Source organism: Dunckerocampus dactyliophorus, chromosome 12 (assembly GCF_027744805.1).
Source record: "Dunckerocampus dactyliophorus isolate RoL2022-P2 chromosome 12, RoL_Ddac_1.1, whole genome shotgun sequence".
Taxonomy (NCBI): domain Eukaryota; kingdom Metazoa; phylum Chordata; class Actinopteri; order Syngnathiformes; family Syngnathidae; genus Dunckerocampus; species Dunckerocampus dactyliophorus.
In genome coordinates, this window is record NC_072830.1 from 2,584,669 (window position 1) to 2,600,573 (window position 15,905).

General features: G+C 44.0%; 1 protein-coding gene across 2 annotated transcripts in view; it reads right to left on the reverse strand.

Moving 5' to 3' along the window:
• The window catches only part of npas1 (neuronal PAS domain protein 1), a 67,740-nt gene that overhangs the window by 14,941 nt on the left and 36,894 nt on the right, over window positions 1-15,905 (reverse strand). For both annotated transcript variants that reach the window (XM_054794134.1, XM_054794133.1), the window contains exons 4-5: window positions 8,818-8,885; window positions 7,238-7,327 (exon numbers count right to left, since the gene is read on the reverse strand). In XM_054794134.1, the coding sequence (XP_054650109.1) occupies window positions 7,238-7,327; window positions 8,818-8,885 (158 nt within the window). The remainder of the gene's footprint in view (window positions 1-7,237; window positions 7,328-8,817; window positions 8,886-15,905) is intronic.

Consider the following 15,905-nt stretch of genomic DNA (forward strand, 5'->3'; position numbering starts at 1 on the left):
CTCACTGACGGATGGGGGGGGGGGGGAAGAGAGGGTGAGGGGAGTGGAATGGGGGGGTTTAGGGGTGGAGGGAGCTGCATACTAACCATTCCCAGATCAATTCTCCTCTCCTCCCTCACTCTGGCATCCTTCCTCCCTCCTCTTTTCCCCATTTATCCACCTTTCCCGCCCCCTCTCTCTCGTGTGCTTCCCATATCTCGCCCCCATCATTCCCGTCTCCCCCGCTTCCAATCTTCTTGTCTCCTCTATTTCATCCATCCTCGCACCCTCCGCTGCTTCCCATCACGGCCGCGTGGCCTTATTCCAGGCCAGGAGAGGAGCAATGATACAAGTGGGCGTCTGGGGAGGAGAAGGGAGGGGGAGCCGGCTGTGCCCTTGGTCAAGGTGTGTGACCTGGGCTAAGCCGGTTAAGCAGCTCCCCCCTCTGTCAGGGGAGGGACCCGGAGTGCGAGTCAGGGCAGAGGGGTCAGACATCAGGGACAGGAGGCGGCGGGGCGGCCCCCGCTAGGGGCCGTGGGGGGCAACTTGCCCTCTAAAACAAACCACTAGTTACACACTTGCACTCGTTTGTTTGTCTGTCCTTCCTCACTCCCCTGTGTGCACCTCTTCTTGAAAACAACACACACAAGTGTGTCTTCTCCTCCAACCTTAGCTTCCTCTCTCTTCTCTCCATAAACACCCCCCACCCCCCACCCCCGCTTCTGGCTCTCTCTCTTTCCCATCATAAACCGCCCCTCCGTCTCTCATCTTTTGCAGGAAAAGGTAAACGTTGTATGCTGAAGGTTTGGGGCGTAATCTGCGATCATAAATAATTTCATTAGAATGCTGATGGCTGAGGTCCTGTTTGAGGAGATGTGATGGGTTAGGCCATCTGCTCAGCTGATAAGAACAGCTCTGTTTTATTAGCATCTCCACCAAAGCCCGGCTGTCTTGTTTACCTCGCCAATCCCAGGGCGAATTTCCTTCCTATCGCACATTTAAACTCTATTTACACACTCGTGGTCTCTTGCTCATCTTCACCCTTGATTTCCCTTGTTTTTCCCCGCAGTGATGTTTCGCTCTTTTTGTTTTAATGTTCCTCGTACAATCGCACCCCTCAGCGACAAGCAGCAACCTGTGTGTAGCCCAGCATGCCTTGCGGGCTGTAGATGCAGGTATAGTTGTGCAAGTACAGTAATCCCTCGTTTATCGCGGTTCATTGGGATAGGATTCCTTACTTATAAATCCAATATTTCTGTAAGCATAGAAAACCCGTTTGCGACATTCTAAATATGATTTTTAACATTATTACAGCCCTCTAGACAGGAAATAACACCTTAGTCCCCTTTACACTTGCATTAGGGGCGTTGACTGGCAGGTGGACAGGAAGCGACGTGGGTTACGACCGCAACAGTAGCCCGCATTAGGGATTACGGTGCCTGTTGTGATATCATTCAAACCTGCAATAAAAGCCTGTTGTTGTGGCGATCAAATCCGGTGCTTGTGCATCTCACCCAACATTACAGCAGCATTACTGACACCTAGTGACCGGTAGAGAATACTACATATCATCAGTGTCCTTAAATGAGTCTTCTAAATGCCTTATATTTGTATTTCAGTTCATTTAGCCATTTTTACCTTGCAAAAAATATGTAACATTTGTAACAAAATATTTAAGAAGTTCTTTTTTTTTTTTTTTTTACTAATAATAGGCCGTATTTAACCAAAAAATACTATAATTAATATTAGTTAGGGATATTAATATATCATATAATAATATTAGAATAATTAGGGATGTCAAATATTGTCTTTTTTGCCGATAACCGATATGCTGATATTGTTCAACTCTCAATTTCCGATTCTGATATCAACCGATACTGATATGTGTAACATCACATATCTCCTGTTGTGGAAGGACTGGACTTATTACCTTATGACGTATTATTATTACTAATATTATTATGCTTCTGAGATAAAACATATCACCCTCAGCCAATTTTGGGCTGCTGAACAAGAATATGACCATCAAAAAATCTTACTAGCTAATTTAAAATTTTAAAGGAGGTTCTTTATTAGATAGTAAGGTATCAGGAGCAATACACAATGTGATACGTCTCCATACACTTCAGGTGCACACAGTCACGAGATGATGAAGACTCAACTAGGCACTACAGCTTTCTTGTTATTGAACATTATTATTCACATACACATTGTTATTCAACATTATGTGGCCTACCTTCATTGCCAATTGTGGGCATACGGTATACCACAGGGGTGGTGTATCTTTAAAACAAGAGCGAATGAGCATTTTTAAACATAATTTTCGTACTCAGTGACACAAAATTAGCCAAGAATGACTGCTTTCTTTTCTTGAGCATTTTGGGTGTAGACCTGTGTTATTTATTATGCATTACTGCACTACAAATTTGACCTGATCTATTCCGTATTTATTTATTTATTCTTATTCTCTTTTCTTATTTTTCTTATCTCTCATGACTTGCCTCAGTTGTTTTATTTTGTGATTAAGTTCATTATGACATTTTTGCAGAGCTGCTGGAAATGCGAATTGCTCTTGGATATTAATGAAGTGTCTATCTATCTGTCTGTCTGTCTGTCTGACTGTCTGTCTGTCTGTTTGAAGTCCAGGACCACAAGGCTGGCAAACAGCTTTTACCTACAGGCCATCAGGCTTCTCAACGAAGGACTCACACACGCCGCACGCAACACACACACACTCATAACACTTTATTTATTTATTTGTTTGTATTATTAATTTGTATTAATGTCTCTTCTGTTCTTGTTGCTTAATTTATTGGTATTTATGTTTTTGTTCTTATTCTTTCTTGTGTTTTCTTTCTTTTCTTGGGAGAATGAACAGAATAAGAATTTCATTGCATAGCATAACTGCCTGTTTTACTATGCATATGACAAGAAAACTCTTGAATCTTGAATCTATCTATCTATCTATCTATCTGTCTATCTATCTATCTATCTATCTATCTATCTGTCTATCTAAACACATATCTGTTGTGAAGCTACTGGATACAGCATCAGCAGTTAGCTTCTGGACATGACTGTAAACAACACTGTACAACCGGCATAAGCAAACATCTGAACCTGCGACTGGGCACGGCAAAGCGAGGCCGAGGAGTCTAGTATCACGTCTGCCTGCTGATATTTCTGCGTTTTTTTTTTTTTATAAATTCCCGCTACCCCACTCACCATAAGCGTTGTTTTGACAACCCATCTCGTCCTGCCACCCTCAACACAGCTGAGCAAACTTCGGCTCAAGTATGCGCTGCGTGTGGACTGTTATGGCGAGATCGCTGCTGCACGCACACGAGGCTTAAAAGTCTATAAACTCCTAAACTTTGCATACAAACGCGCTCACAAATGTGCTGAGATTGAAGTTACACGACCGCCATCTCCTGGTGTATTAGTATTAAATTATTATTAGTTAATACTGGTGTAATATGTACTACTGTACATGAGTGTGCAAATTCAGCAATGTTGAAATTTTGCCACTTTGGCGCTTAAAGGGCTCTATCAACTTTCATTGTAGGGAAAAAAACGATACAGAGATTGACCGTTATTGGCATTTTAACATGTGTGAGCCGATATTATCGGTCATCCCTAATAATAATTGTAATATAATAATATTAATATGGTGAATGAATATATTTTTTAAAAACCAAGATAGAGTTAAGCCATGAAATTTGAGGCAGGAGGTGGCGAGGGACTCTGTTGACAGAGGCGTGTGGTATATTAAATCAACAGTGGAAAAGCATCGACACAAATAGTCTTCCATTGAACAACAGCGTTTTTAAACAGCGTACATTAAAACCTATGCGGTGGTTATGATCTATCTAATCCTGCACTATCCTTCGTGACATAAAATATTCTTGCACAGCAGAGGAAATGACAATACTGGATTACAAAATTAGGTGGAACTAAAAAGGACAGATGGAGGACTACCACAGTGACCAATGATGTCTAAGTCCATGCACGGCGTGTGGTTGTTGCACAGAGATGGAGAAGGAAAATCAGCTTATTTAACACGGCTGGCACAGACCTTCAATCACAGCCAATTCCCACAATTAAAATGACTCTAATTTACATCCATTATTTTTGCACACAGCTCACTTCCCCCCTCTTTCCTCTCTCTCTGTGTCTCCTTCTCGCTTTGAAACATTCCTCCCTTATCGCACCTCACCTCCTTCCTCCGCTCCCCCCTTCCCTCCTCTCTCCCTCTCTTTCTCTCCCCGACTGTCTCTATCTATCATGCCATCCCCCTTGGTGTTTTTCCCCCTCCCTGCAATCAATGTGGCTTTTAAGATGCCTATCGATTTGTTCCTCTAGACAGGCCCGGCGTGCCGGGGCGACACTTTGATTGCTGGGCCAGTAATTACTGTTATTATTTATGCATCTGGGCAAAATGGCAGGACTTAACATTCACAGTACAAGAGGCCACAGGCAATCAACAGAGGTGAGCACCTGGAGAGCCAGAGAAGGGCGGGTGGGGGTGCTCAGGAGAGCGGGGAGACGCAGTCCGGGTTGCGCTCCGGAAAGAGGGGCGTGTGAAGAGAGCCGTCAAAGATATTCACTTACACGCACACACACACACACCCGTGCATGTATATACTGTTCACATGCACACAAACACAGACATGGCAGACTAACTACATCATAGGCAATGCAGGGTTTCACGTTCTTCTTTTTTTTTTCATCTACATTGGAAGATTTGGCTCACACCGACATTATAATGATGTGAATGAATGGCTTGTTGTTACAAGCGTGTCCAGTAGATGGCATCGTAAGTCTGCCTGACCATGAGAACCAAAAATACGCAACACCAAAGAACTACCGTTCAATGTGGGTAACTGAGCGGCTAAGCCAGGTGCGTCCAAAGTGTGAAACATCATTTCAAAAGAAAACTAACACAAAAAAAACTATTTTGACAATATGATTCTTTTTTTTTTGTTCTTTTCAGGCTGGCGCTTTTTCCTTGCAAGCTCTTTTCTCAAAATATTGTGACTTGTATAGTACAAATGTTTCATTGTTTCTCAAAATACAACTACAGTAGTTTTGTCACATTATGACTTCGTTATCCAATACAAACTACTTTGTTCTAGTATTACATCTGTTTTTTTTCTTGAAAATATTCACCGTTTTCTCCAAAACCCAAGTACTATTCAGGTAATATATCATTTTGTTGTTTTCAGTTTGGCCCCCCACATTTGCTGCAGCCGTCTGTCATGCCAAGCATTAGAGAAGACTTTGAAGATGAGGAGTTTTATTTTCAGCTAGATGGGGCACGCCTCCACCACCATCGCGATGTTAGATCCTTCCTTAATGACATCTTGCTAAACAGGTGGAGGGGTTTCGCTGAATACCCTCCGCGTTCACCAGACCTCACACCACTAGACTTTTTTATGGGATACCTAAAAGACAAAGTTCATGCTATAAGAGCTGCAACAGTCGCTGAATTCAGAGCAGCCATTGGACCACAGGACGTGAATGCATGCCAACACCAAGGGAATTATTTCGTGACGTGTGCGATTCCATTGCTTCGCGTTGCCAGCGGTGTCGGGATCAGAACGGACGTCTGTTTGAGAACAGGCGGTGACAAAAGAATAAAATGATGTTTGTAAATTCTATTACACTTTGAAAATGGAACAAATTCTAATAACCACCTAGTTTACAGTTATTTCAAGTGTGTACAGCGTTCCCTCATTTATGGCAACTTAATTTGTTTCCAATGATTCTATATGTGTTAAGGCTGTAAAAGACCACACCATACACTTATACACTTTCCTCAGACAGACATTTCTCCCTTGTTGAAACACTCTCAAAGTTCACATTTCCTTTGAATTTTAATGCTCAGCTTACAAGACTGGACACAAGAAATGAAGTGACTCATGTGTATTCACTCCTTCATCGTTTGTCCTGGCGCCGTTCGGCTGTAGCGTTGTTGTATCCTTGTTAAAGCATATTCTTCCTCCTCGTCCTCCATGACCCAGAGATTCATTTAGAGTATTCCAGCCGCCCTACAACCGCGTAACTTCTGCCTTCATTCAGCATGTATGATCGATGGGAAGCTAGCAAACATACAACAGGAAACGGGCAGTCCTGCATGAAGGAGATCAAAACACAGAACACAATGGGCGGCTTCTCCCTTAGCCAATCAGGACTGTTGTGGCTATTTACTGAGAAGAACTGGATACTCTTCAACTCTCACATGAGTATACAACACCCTCTACTGGTAACAGTAGGAAATACAATAACAGACACACACAACAGAGCACCCATAGACCGCTCTGATACACCACAAGGACACACAACACAATGCGCATTCATACGCTGTTAAAAAACCCTGCAAAATTCCACTTATAAAATCCGCCACAGAGAGAATCCACGAAAGGTGAACTATAATGTGGTGAGGGAACACGGTATACATTTTTTGGGACACCCTATATAAAACTCCTTAGCATATTTTCATGTGTTGCTTTACAAAATATCAAAGTAGCAAAGTTGCATCTTTTCATTTTTCAGTTTGTGGCCCTTGCTGGCAAAAGTTTGTCAATCAATCCCCTTCGCGCCAAACTGCGGTGTTTCCTGTTGTCTGATCGCTAGCCAACAGCTTGCATCAACTCTGAACTATGTTTGCACGTTTTCTCCCCAACAAAACCAGACAAAACATTCTGCACCCAAAAGGCAGAGGAAGATGCTAACCATGGCACAAGAAGTTGGACTTGTGGACATGCTGAGGGAAGGTAGATGTTACACAGCTGTAGGGCGTCATTACGAAATAAATGAATCTTTGGTTCACGGAGGACGAGGAGGAGGAGTAAAATACGATGACAGGAGCAAAATGTTTTAATAAGGATACAAAAATGCTACAGTACAGTCGAACAGTGCCAGGCACAGTCAGAGGAGTGAAATTCGTGTGAGTCATTTGTCAGTCACTTGTGTCCAACCCAGTAGGTTGATTATTAAAATTCAAACAAGTCTGAGAAAAGTGTATCAAGTGTACGGTGAGGGCTTTTACAGCCTTAAAAAACATATACAATCATTGGACACAAATAAAGTTGGTTACTTCGTGGATTTCACTTATTGCGGGCTATTTTGGGAACCTATCCCCCGTGATAAACGAGGGAAGACTGTATAAATGACTCCAATGGGAAAAAGGGGGTTACAAAGAACTTAATGAACCCGTGTTAAGTGAAATGATGGTGTGTGTGGGTTGAGTTTGCCTTACCTGTGAGAGTCCCAGGTAGATAGAAACTGTCTCTGAGATGTAAAGAAAGCGTCCCTCGTGGCTGACCACGAACACAAAGCCATCCAAAGACTGTGCACATACAAGAACACACACACACACACACACACACACACACACACACACACAGGCAAACAAAGACAAGACAGACAAATTAGAGCAATTAGCATGTATCGAACAAATTACAATGGGAGAACAAACAACCCGTCACCCCTCGGCCTGACTAGACTCACATGTACACACACGCGCACGCACACACACACTTAGCACATTAATGCATGAATATAAAAGTAGACATGAAGCAAGTCATTGATGCAGGCTGTCAACAAGATCGGTATTACAGATGCAAAGCAGGAAAGGGCGGGCCACTTGCTTTAAAAAAAAAAATGCTGGTCCTCACTTGTCCTATCAGATTCACGTGCACAAAAAGCAGGAAAAACATGCACATGCACACACAAAGATAAGCACATAGAAGAGACTCTGAGCAGCAGAGTGCATAGGCCAGCGCTGCTTCAATCGGCTGTAATCAACTCACAAGCAAAGCATTACACTGTCTCTCCTGACACACACACACACACGCAGGCACACACGCACACGCAGGCACACGCAGGCACATAGTACATACATATGCAGCCAGCAGAAGAGACACAGATAAAACTCGAGTCATTACAGCCTGCAGTGATTCTAATGAGAAGTGAAAGGTATACAACCAGCCCATTAGAGAGCACTGCTTCACAGAAAAATATTAACCGTCACAACAAGTGCACACACACACATACACACACACGCGCACACACACACACACACACACACATTGAGCAGGGCCACTTTGCTCTAGAAGAACGATTGCTATTTTGGCGGCCCACTGCTTAAAGTGGCAGTGGTAATTTATGCAAGTGACACATCCAGTATGCAAATGTGTGTCCGTATGGGGGGGGGGTCTTGTGTCGTGGCGAGGAGAAAACCGGCCGCCTGAATGTCGGAGAACTAAAGTGCAATTATCAGGCTATTACGGCCAGAGGACGGCGAGGGAGGAAAGAATCACACTTTTTTTTTTTTCCTTTTTGGTGTTACGTTAATTTGATTTCTATCAACCCCCTTAAGTCCCCCATCCCTCCTTAATGCCAGGGGAGACTGTTCTGTACTTGTTCTTTATTTTGACACAACTTCTACATTCCTAACCTATGCTCGCCTGCACCTGCTCCCCACTCGTCCTACCTTATTTCATTCCTCCCCTAATCCTTGTAGTTTCTCCCTTATCCCTCCCTGCTCTCCTTGCTCCTCCAAACGGCATCCTCCCCTCAGCTTTCCTCCTAATCTGCAGCTTCTTCTGAGTGTCTACATCCTGCACTTCATCCCTACTGCAGCCCTTTTGCTCCACCGCCTTTCTTCAGCCGGTGCAAAAAGTACACAGGGCAGCTAAAAATGTTGTCCTCCCATGACTTTCTATGGCCATTACTGACTTGGAAGCTTTCTGGGAATATGTGCTGTTAAGCTTTAGGGTTTATCCGTGCTGCAAAGTCAGGTTGTAAAAAAAAAAGAAAGAAAAGGAATATGGTTACCTGTAGGAGGTGCGCCCCCAGGTGCTGTTCAAATATGTCAGTGGCCAGAGAATGAGAAGTCCGTCTTACTGCAAAAGAGACAGGAACACCCATCAGGAAGCCGTGAATGCAAAGTCAAACTAAGCTGAAGCAACAGTCCTGCAAACATTCCCGCTCAGTATTGTTAGGAATGGAATATTTCCGCTCTGTTTTGGATAAATACTGGGGATGTGCTGAGCCACATTTTTTTGCTTTCAATCCTATCAATTTTTTTTTTTTTAAGTCTTACCAATCTGATCCGATCCAATCCAGAACCAATCCTTTTTAAAAAAAATAAATAATAATTTTTTAATAATAATAATTTGTTCCAAACATGAATTTATGGAATAGAATATGGTTCTGAAAATAGCTCTTCAAAGCATTCAAAATAATGTAAGCAAAGTATTGCTGAGTGTACTTTTTTATTCCACAGCATGACCAACAATATTGTTTGGCTTTTGGAAGAAACCTCGGTGAGTCAGGTCCCTAATCCAACAAAAGACGCAATAAGAGTCCATACAAGAAAAGATCAAATTTGTAAAAAATACTTTTAGGGTAGGACTAATCATTTGACATGGTTAGAATATCGGACTCTTTTTTTTTTTTTTTGAAACAAACTCTCTGCAGCGCGATAGTAATTTATTGACGGTCCCTAGTATAAAGACCCAGCGGTTTGAGCAGCGCTTCCGGTGTGAGCAGTGGCAGAGCCAGAAATGTTTAATTGGGGTAGCCAAGGTACTCAGTAACAGTCTGGAGATCAGGAAGACCTTGGTTCGATTCTCCCTTGGGCATTTCTGTGTGGAGTTTGCATGTTTTCTCCGGGTACTCCGGTTTCCTCCCACATTCCAAAAACATGCATGTTAGCTTCACTGGAGACTCTAAATTGTCCATAGGTATGAATGTGAGTGTGAATGCTTGTTTGTCTATATGTGCTCTGCGATTGGCTGGCGACCAGTCCAGGGTGTACCCCGCCTGTCGCCCAAAGTCAGCTGGCACCCTAATGTGGAGAAGCGGCTGGATGGAGGGTGGCCAAGGTGAGACCATCACTCACATAAGGGTGGCAATCAGTTGATACCTGAAATGTCTCGATGGCCACCATGGCACCATGACACAGGAGTCTGGGAACAGTGAGGAGAAACTACCGCTGAAGCTACAGAGCCCAATATCCGACATCCAACGTGACGGTACACTGTGGACATGTCTGCATGGTGGAGGTGCCTTTTCTTCTTCTTGCTGGTTGAAAGCAGGTCAGACCAATACACAAATGATATCTCTGATATCTTCTCTGAGGAAGAGCAACTCACTTTCATTTTAGAGACCGCTCTGACCTCGCTCGACTTTGGCTGGGTGGCTGACTGCTCTCTCCAGTGCTGGCATTACAACTGCTTGTATTCCCTCCAAATAGAATAAGTTGCTAAACTTTCTTTTTGACTTTGATAGTTATTTCACAGTTGATGGATTTAAAGAACCCAGGTGGTCCACGCCCTGGTAAAAGGGCCGGACCGAACAGTACTGAGAGATCATAACACTTTGCTGGGTTTCACACTTTGCTGGGTTGTTGGTCACTGTGAAATGTAGTGATGTCCAGAGCAATACTGAAATATCAATACTTCCGATACCAGCTCTTCATGCTCTAAAATAGACTGTCATTGATAGTTTGGATTAGGGGTGTAATTCATTGATACAGCAATGATTTATATTCCTATGATCCAACTACACCGATCTGGATTTATTTCACAGTCACACTGCTTGAATTTTTGCCTAAAAAATTACAGAATCGATTTGAAGTTACTGAATCGTTTTGGATCGTATCGTTCTAAATGAACCAATATCGTCTTTGAATCATATGGGCAACCATGGCTCGTGACATGAATGTACTTGTTATTAAAACCAATCGTTACACGCCTACTTTGAACTTCACACTTCAGTCATTTGAGGTCATGTTTGTCTGAAACGTTTGTTGACACCATGACCGATCGTAAACAGAGCTCCTGTGTGAACTGTGAATACAAAATCTTAATAATAATTCATTTATTTGAATTATTTTACGTGTTTTTTAATAGTTTAAAATACCATTTTCACATGATTTCGTCCAGTTTTTTTCTCTCATTATATATTAGCTTGTTTATACTGTAAATCACCCCGCTACCTCGATATACTAAATAAAAATAAATAAATAAAATGATTAAATTCATTTAAAAATAATAATGAATTAAATTAATAATTTATTTAATGAATACATGAATGAAATGTTGTTTTATTCGTTATGCTGAGAGGAGGACATGTCCATAATGAGACCACTGTGCTGCTTATGCTGTTATCACTGTCCATGTCATAGGAGCAGATCCTTTCATATGCTCAAAAATACCATCTTTACCCTTCATGATTGTTGCCTCCTTTCAGCAAGAAGTCAATGTTGATCGATCATGTCTAATTTCACTTTCACCTTCTTTGACACGACGTCACCAGACGAGTCTGCTTCAGTCTTCTGCATGACAACTTTGTTTTTTTCTACTTGCAGAGCGAAATTGTTGTGTGAGGTGCAAACCTCGCCCCACCCCCACCAAAAACAGCTGCGTAATTTTACAGGGAGCTCCTGAAGATTTCATATTATGTTTTCATTTCCAATAAATGCAAAGATAAACGCCTTTCAACGCAAAAGCCGATCACCGGTGGCTAGCACTATTGCAGCCCACAGCGATCATTTCTTGACCTAACTAACATCTTTGGCAGCGGAATGACACCCCTCCCACAAACAAGACATGTTTGTTATTAACTGCCAACACATGCCACGACATAACGGTGGGGGGGGGAGCACGTTAAAAAGATGGAGTAGGCGGATTAGGGTGAGTTTTGGAGGCTCACGGTGTGATCATCATTCAAACGGCAGCCATATGTGCCTCGCCCGTATGTGTGTGACAGTCAGAAGGCTAAGCTAACAACCCCAAAAATAATTTAATTCATCGGACGAGATGAGCAGCCTTTCTCAGCAGTGGAAGACTCCAAGTCGCCGAGTGCTTTCTCTCGTACCTGGAAGTCCCAGCAATGTACTCTCACATCCAAAGTCTCCTTAAGGAAGGCGTTTCATCCTCTGGAAGCTCCACCATGCAGTGACGTATGTTGTCTGATATGTTTTTGTCTAAATGAAGGTGATGTTGTGCTTCCTTTTTTCATATCATAGCCAATAGCTGGGGTGCAGCCAGGAATTCTGGGTCCCATTAGTAATGACCTATTTACCTTCAAATGGCACCCCTGGCCAATGGCACTCATAAATAATGTATCATTAATACATGTGATCGGTGTTGGTATGGGCCGATTTCAGTCCTGAATGATCGGCATTGGAATCGGCAGCATAAAACCCTGATCGGAACGTCCCAAATTAAGAAGACTAAAACATAATAAGGGCCAAAATACAATAGCAATATAAATAAAAAGAAGAAATAACTAAAAGAAAGCATGGCGTGTAAGGAGGAGTGCAGCTTAATGCACGCAATCCTCCACACACACACACGCACACGCACACGCACACACACACACACACACACACACACACACACACACACACACACACACACACTCATAGTGTCTGCATCGCCACTCCTAATGCATCCCAAATACAAGCTATCAGAGCTGCTCCTGTGCCAAAGTGGTGCTGTTTACCGAGGCAATTACAATACAAATAGAGTTGGAGGTGTTAGGCGGGCGGGTGCGGGGGATTTGTACGACGAAGGAGGGTAGGGGGCAGGCAGGTTAGAAGATAGGTATGAGCAAAAGCAGCGAGGCTAAGGCGGGGGGAAAATGAGAAAACACTAAGCTCGGCGAGAGTGATCACTTTCTTCCAAGGGAACGCTGGCACACGGGGGCCCTCTGTGACGTGCAAGATTAATTCACCAATCAGTCGTATTTACTGTTTTATGTTGAGAGGGAGCAGTGGGGGGGTGGGGGGGGGATAGTGCACCTGCCAGTGTGTGGAGACCATATGCGGGAACTAATCTCACTCCAACAGGGCTGCTTTTGAACAAGGCCGACAACGACTACGTGTGTGTGTGTGTGTGTGCGCGTGTGTGTGTGTGCACGATTTTAGGGATCATCGGACATCTGTGTGTGTGTGTGTGTGTTTAGGTGTGTGTGTCACTGTGAGGCTGAGGGAAATCAATACACGTTATGACAGGAAAATGAAAGCGCTGCTCTGGGTTACAACTGAACGCGGGGGGGGGGGGGTACACACACACACACACACACACACATATATATATATATATTGCCCAGCTGCCTGCTTGTGATGTGAGTTCAGTGAATAGAAGAGGGAGGCATTCCATTAGCGCTACAGACACACACACGCACACACACACATGCACACACACACACACACACACACGCACCTCAGGAATACACACGGCAATGATTTCTCATGCACAGAATACACAGCACCCCACCTACCCTGACTAAAAAAACAAAAAAAACACACACACATAAATACAGAGTTACCGGACAAAGCCACAGTGGCATTGTGAGGTTGGGGTCCCCCTCCCTCTGTGTGACAGTGTGTGAATATAAATAAGGCAAGTCCATTCAGGGTTATGAAAGGGGGTCTGGTGCTGGGACCCTTCAGTCCAGCCAGCCAGCCAGTCAGTGCCTGGAAGGGGGAGGGGCTGGCAGCCCGTCTCCCTCTCTCACTGCCCGCCAGCTTCACTTGTGTGTGTGTGTGTGGGGGGGCGTGATGGAGCCGGAGAGTGTGTAGGAAGCATCACCCATCATGGCGGTATCATAGCAATCTGAAAGGTCATACATAGACGTGCAGTGGGTGTGTGTGAGATCCCAGGAGGAGTGAAGGTGATGGTGGCTGATCAGCAGTGCTGAGTAGTGTGAACAGGGCGAGGGAAACACTCCATGTGACATGAGCCTGAGCGGGGCGGTCGGGGGTGTGGGGGCTCTGATGGATGAGTTTAAACTCACACTCCCAAACACACAGAGGGCCATTTATTAAAGACTGCCAGGGTACAATAGGGCGGCCAGGAAACCAAAACACTGGACATGGTGTGCGTGTGTGTGTGTGTGTGTGTGTGTGTGTGTCCGTGCACAATCACGTGCACATGTGAAGAGAGGGTCCCCACAGTGGTGTTGGTATCTCACTTGGAGAACAAAGATCCCTCTGTAGCGCTGCTGTGAACTTCATTTCACGTGTGCGTGCATGCGTGTGTGTGCACGTGTGTGTGTGTAGATGATTCCATTTGTTAAAGGATGACTACATTTTGTAAATTGATGTCAGGCCATAAACAATTTCAACATGAAGTCATTGCAATCAATAAACTGCAGTGGCTTTTGCGGCAGAGGCCGAACAATTCTAATTTGGATGGGAACCAAATGGTACACCTTCATGAATACAACAGCCGCCTCCTGCGTGTTTTGTCATGAAGATCCGTGCGTTATTCACACATAAGTGAGGACGCCTGCCACAAGTCCCAATATGAACCAAAGTGGAAATTCTTCGACGCTCACTGAAAGGGCACTCACACTTGCTCTTCCATAGCATTTGGGTCCATGTGTCATCGTTTTGTGTACTTCACATCATACAACTTTGCTGACTTGGTGGATTATTTGCCAGTCTTTCTGTGCATCTCTATTTGGCAAGGTGGACGTTACGATTACTAACTGGAGGGAGGAGCCGTCACATCAACTGCACACCTCCCTTTCTTCATGAGCTCAACTGAAAGACGTAAAACTTGATCTATGTACACGAAAAGCCCAGCTCTCTCAAATCTCAATGTGTGTCCGTGAGCGTTCATCATTCATCGTGCACCTGCGTCGGTCGTCCATAACATACGCCGCGCCATCAGGGATGCCCCAATCCACATTTTTTGGCTTCCGCTGAAACCAAAGTATTGCTGAATGTACTTTTTTTTACCAACAATATTGTTTGGCTTTTGTAAGAAACCTCTGTGAGTCAGGTCCCTAATCCAACAAAAGATCAAACTACGTACGTTAGGGCTGTCAAAAATAACGCGTTAACAGTGGTCCCTAATTTATTTCATTATACACTCAAGGAAAAAAGAAACGCAACACTCAGTTTTGGGAGTTTTGGAGGCGCAGAATCATTTCATTTGTGAGCTCCGGCGGTTTTATATGAAGCCTACATCCATTTCTAATCCTCAGGCCAACTCATGCGGCGTTTACACGTTTTCGAGTCCAATAACACCACCAAACCATCGAGCAAAAGTTACAGGAAATGCATTTGACTGTCAATAGTTCACGGCACTGGCCTGTGGTGTGGCCCAATGGTCTCGGCTGCCAGCCGGTTGGCGCGGTCTTGTAAGTTGAGTTTGCTGATGTTGTTTTGGCGTGGTTTGGCCAACAGTGGTCACCTATTGTATTCATCAGCTGTAACCAGTTTTCCAGTCAGTCTCATGTTTACGGACCAAAATGATGTTTTTCGTTCATTTATGGGCGCGGGTATGTAACCACAAGACACAGTAACCTGCTGACCACCTGTGTGATGATTAAAGATGAGAAATACATTCATTTTCCCACATGTTGGCATCAATACGGTTATATAAATGTAGCATTTGTGTCTACCGTCAAGGGTAAAGTACATGGCAGGTATTCCGCTAACCTTTGTGGGCGGGTGCGGCGGTGGCCGTGCAAATAATATTCCATTTTAGTGTGGCCTTGGATAGATGATCAAGGATGTGGGTTTCCTGATCAAAGGAATGGAGCGCTATAAGGTATGATTCTCTGGCCTTGGCGGGAAATGTGTGTGTACTTTGGGAGTGTAATGCTACTCCCACTACACAATAGTCCACTTCAAATGCAACATTTTGGGACAATTGTGCTCAAATCTCATGAGATCTTGCCGTAAACGCGTACGTGTGATCGGTATCCAGCTCCCCTTTGACTGGCGAGCTGGGACTTGGCTGCAAGGCTTAATTTCATTGTGGGAGGAAGAAACACCGGGACAGGGAGCCATCGCACACGTTAATTATGGTCTGACTCGCAGGTCAATTCTCCGGGTCTCCCCAGCGCTCCGCCAGGAGAAAAGACAGAAATTTCATTTTAATGATTTTCATTATACG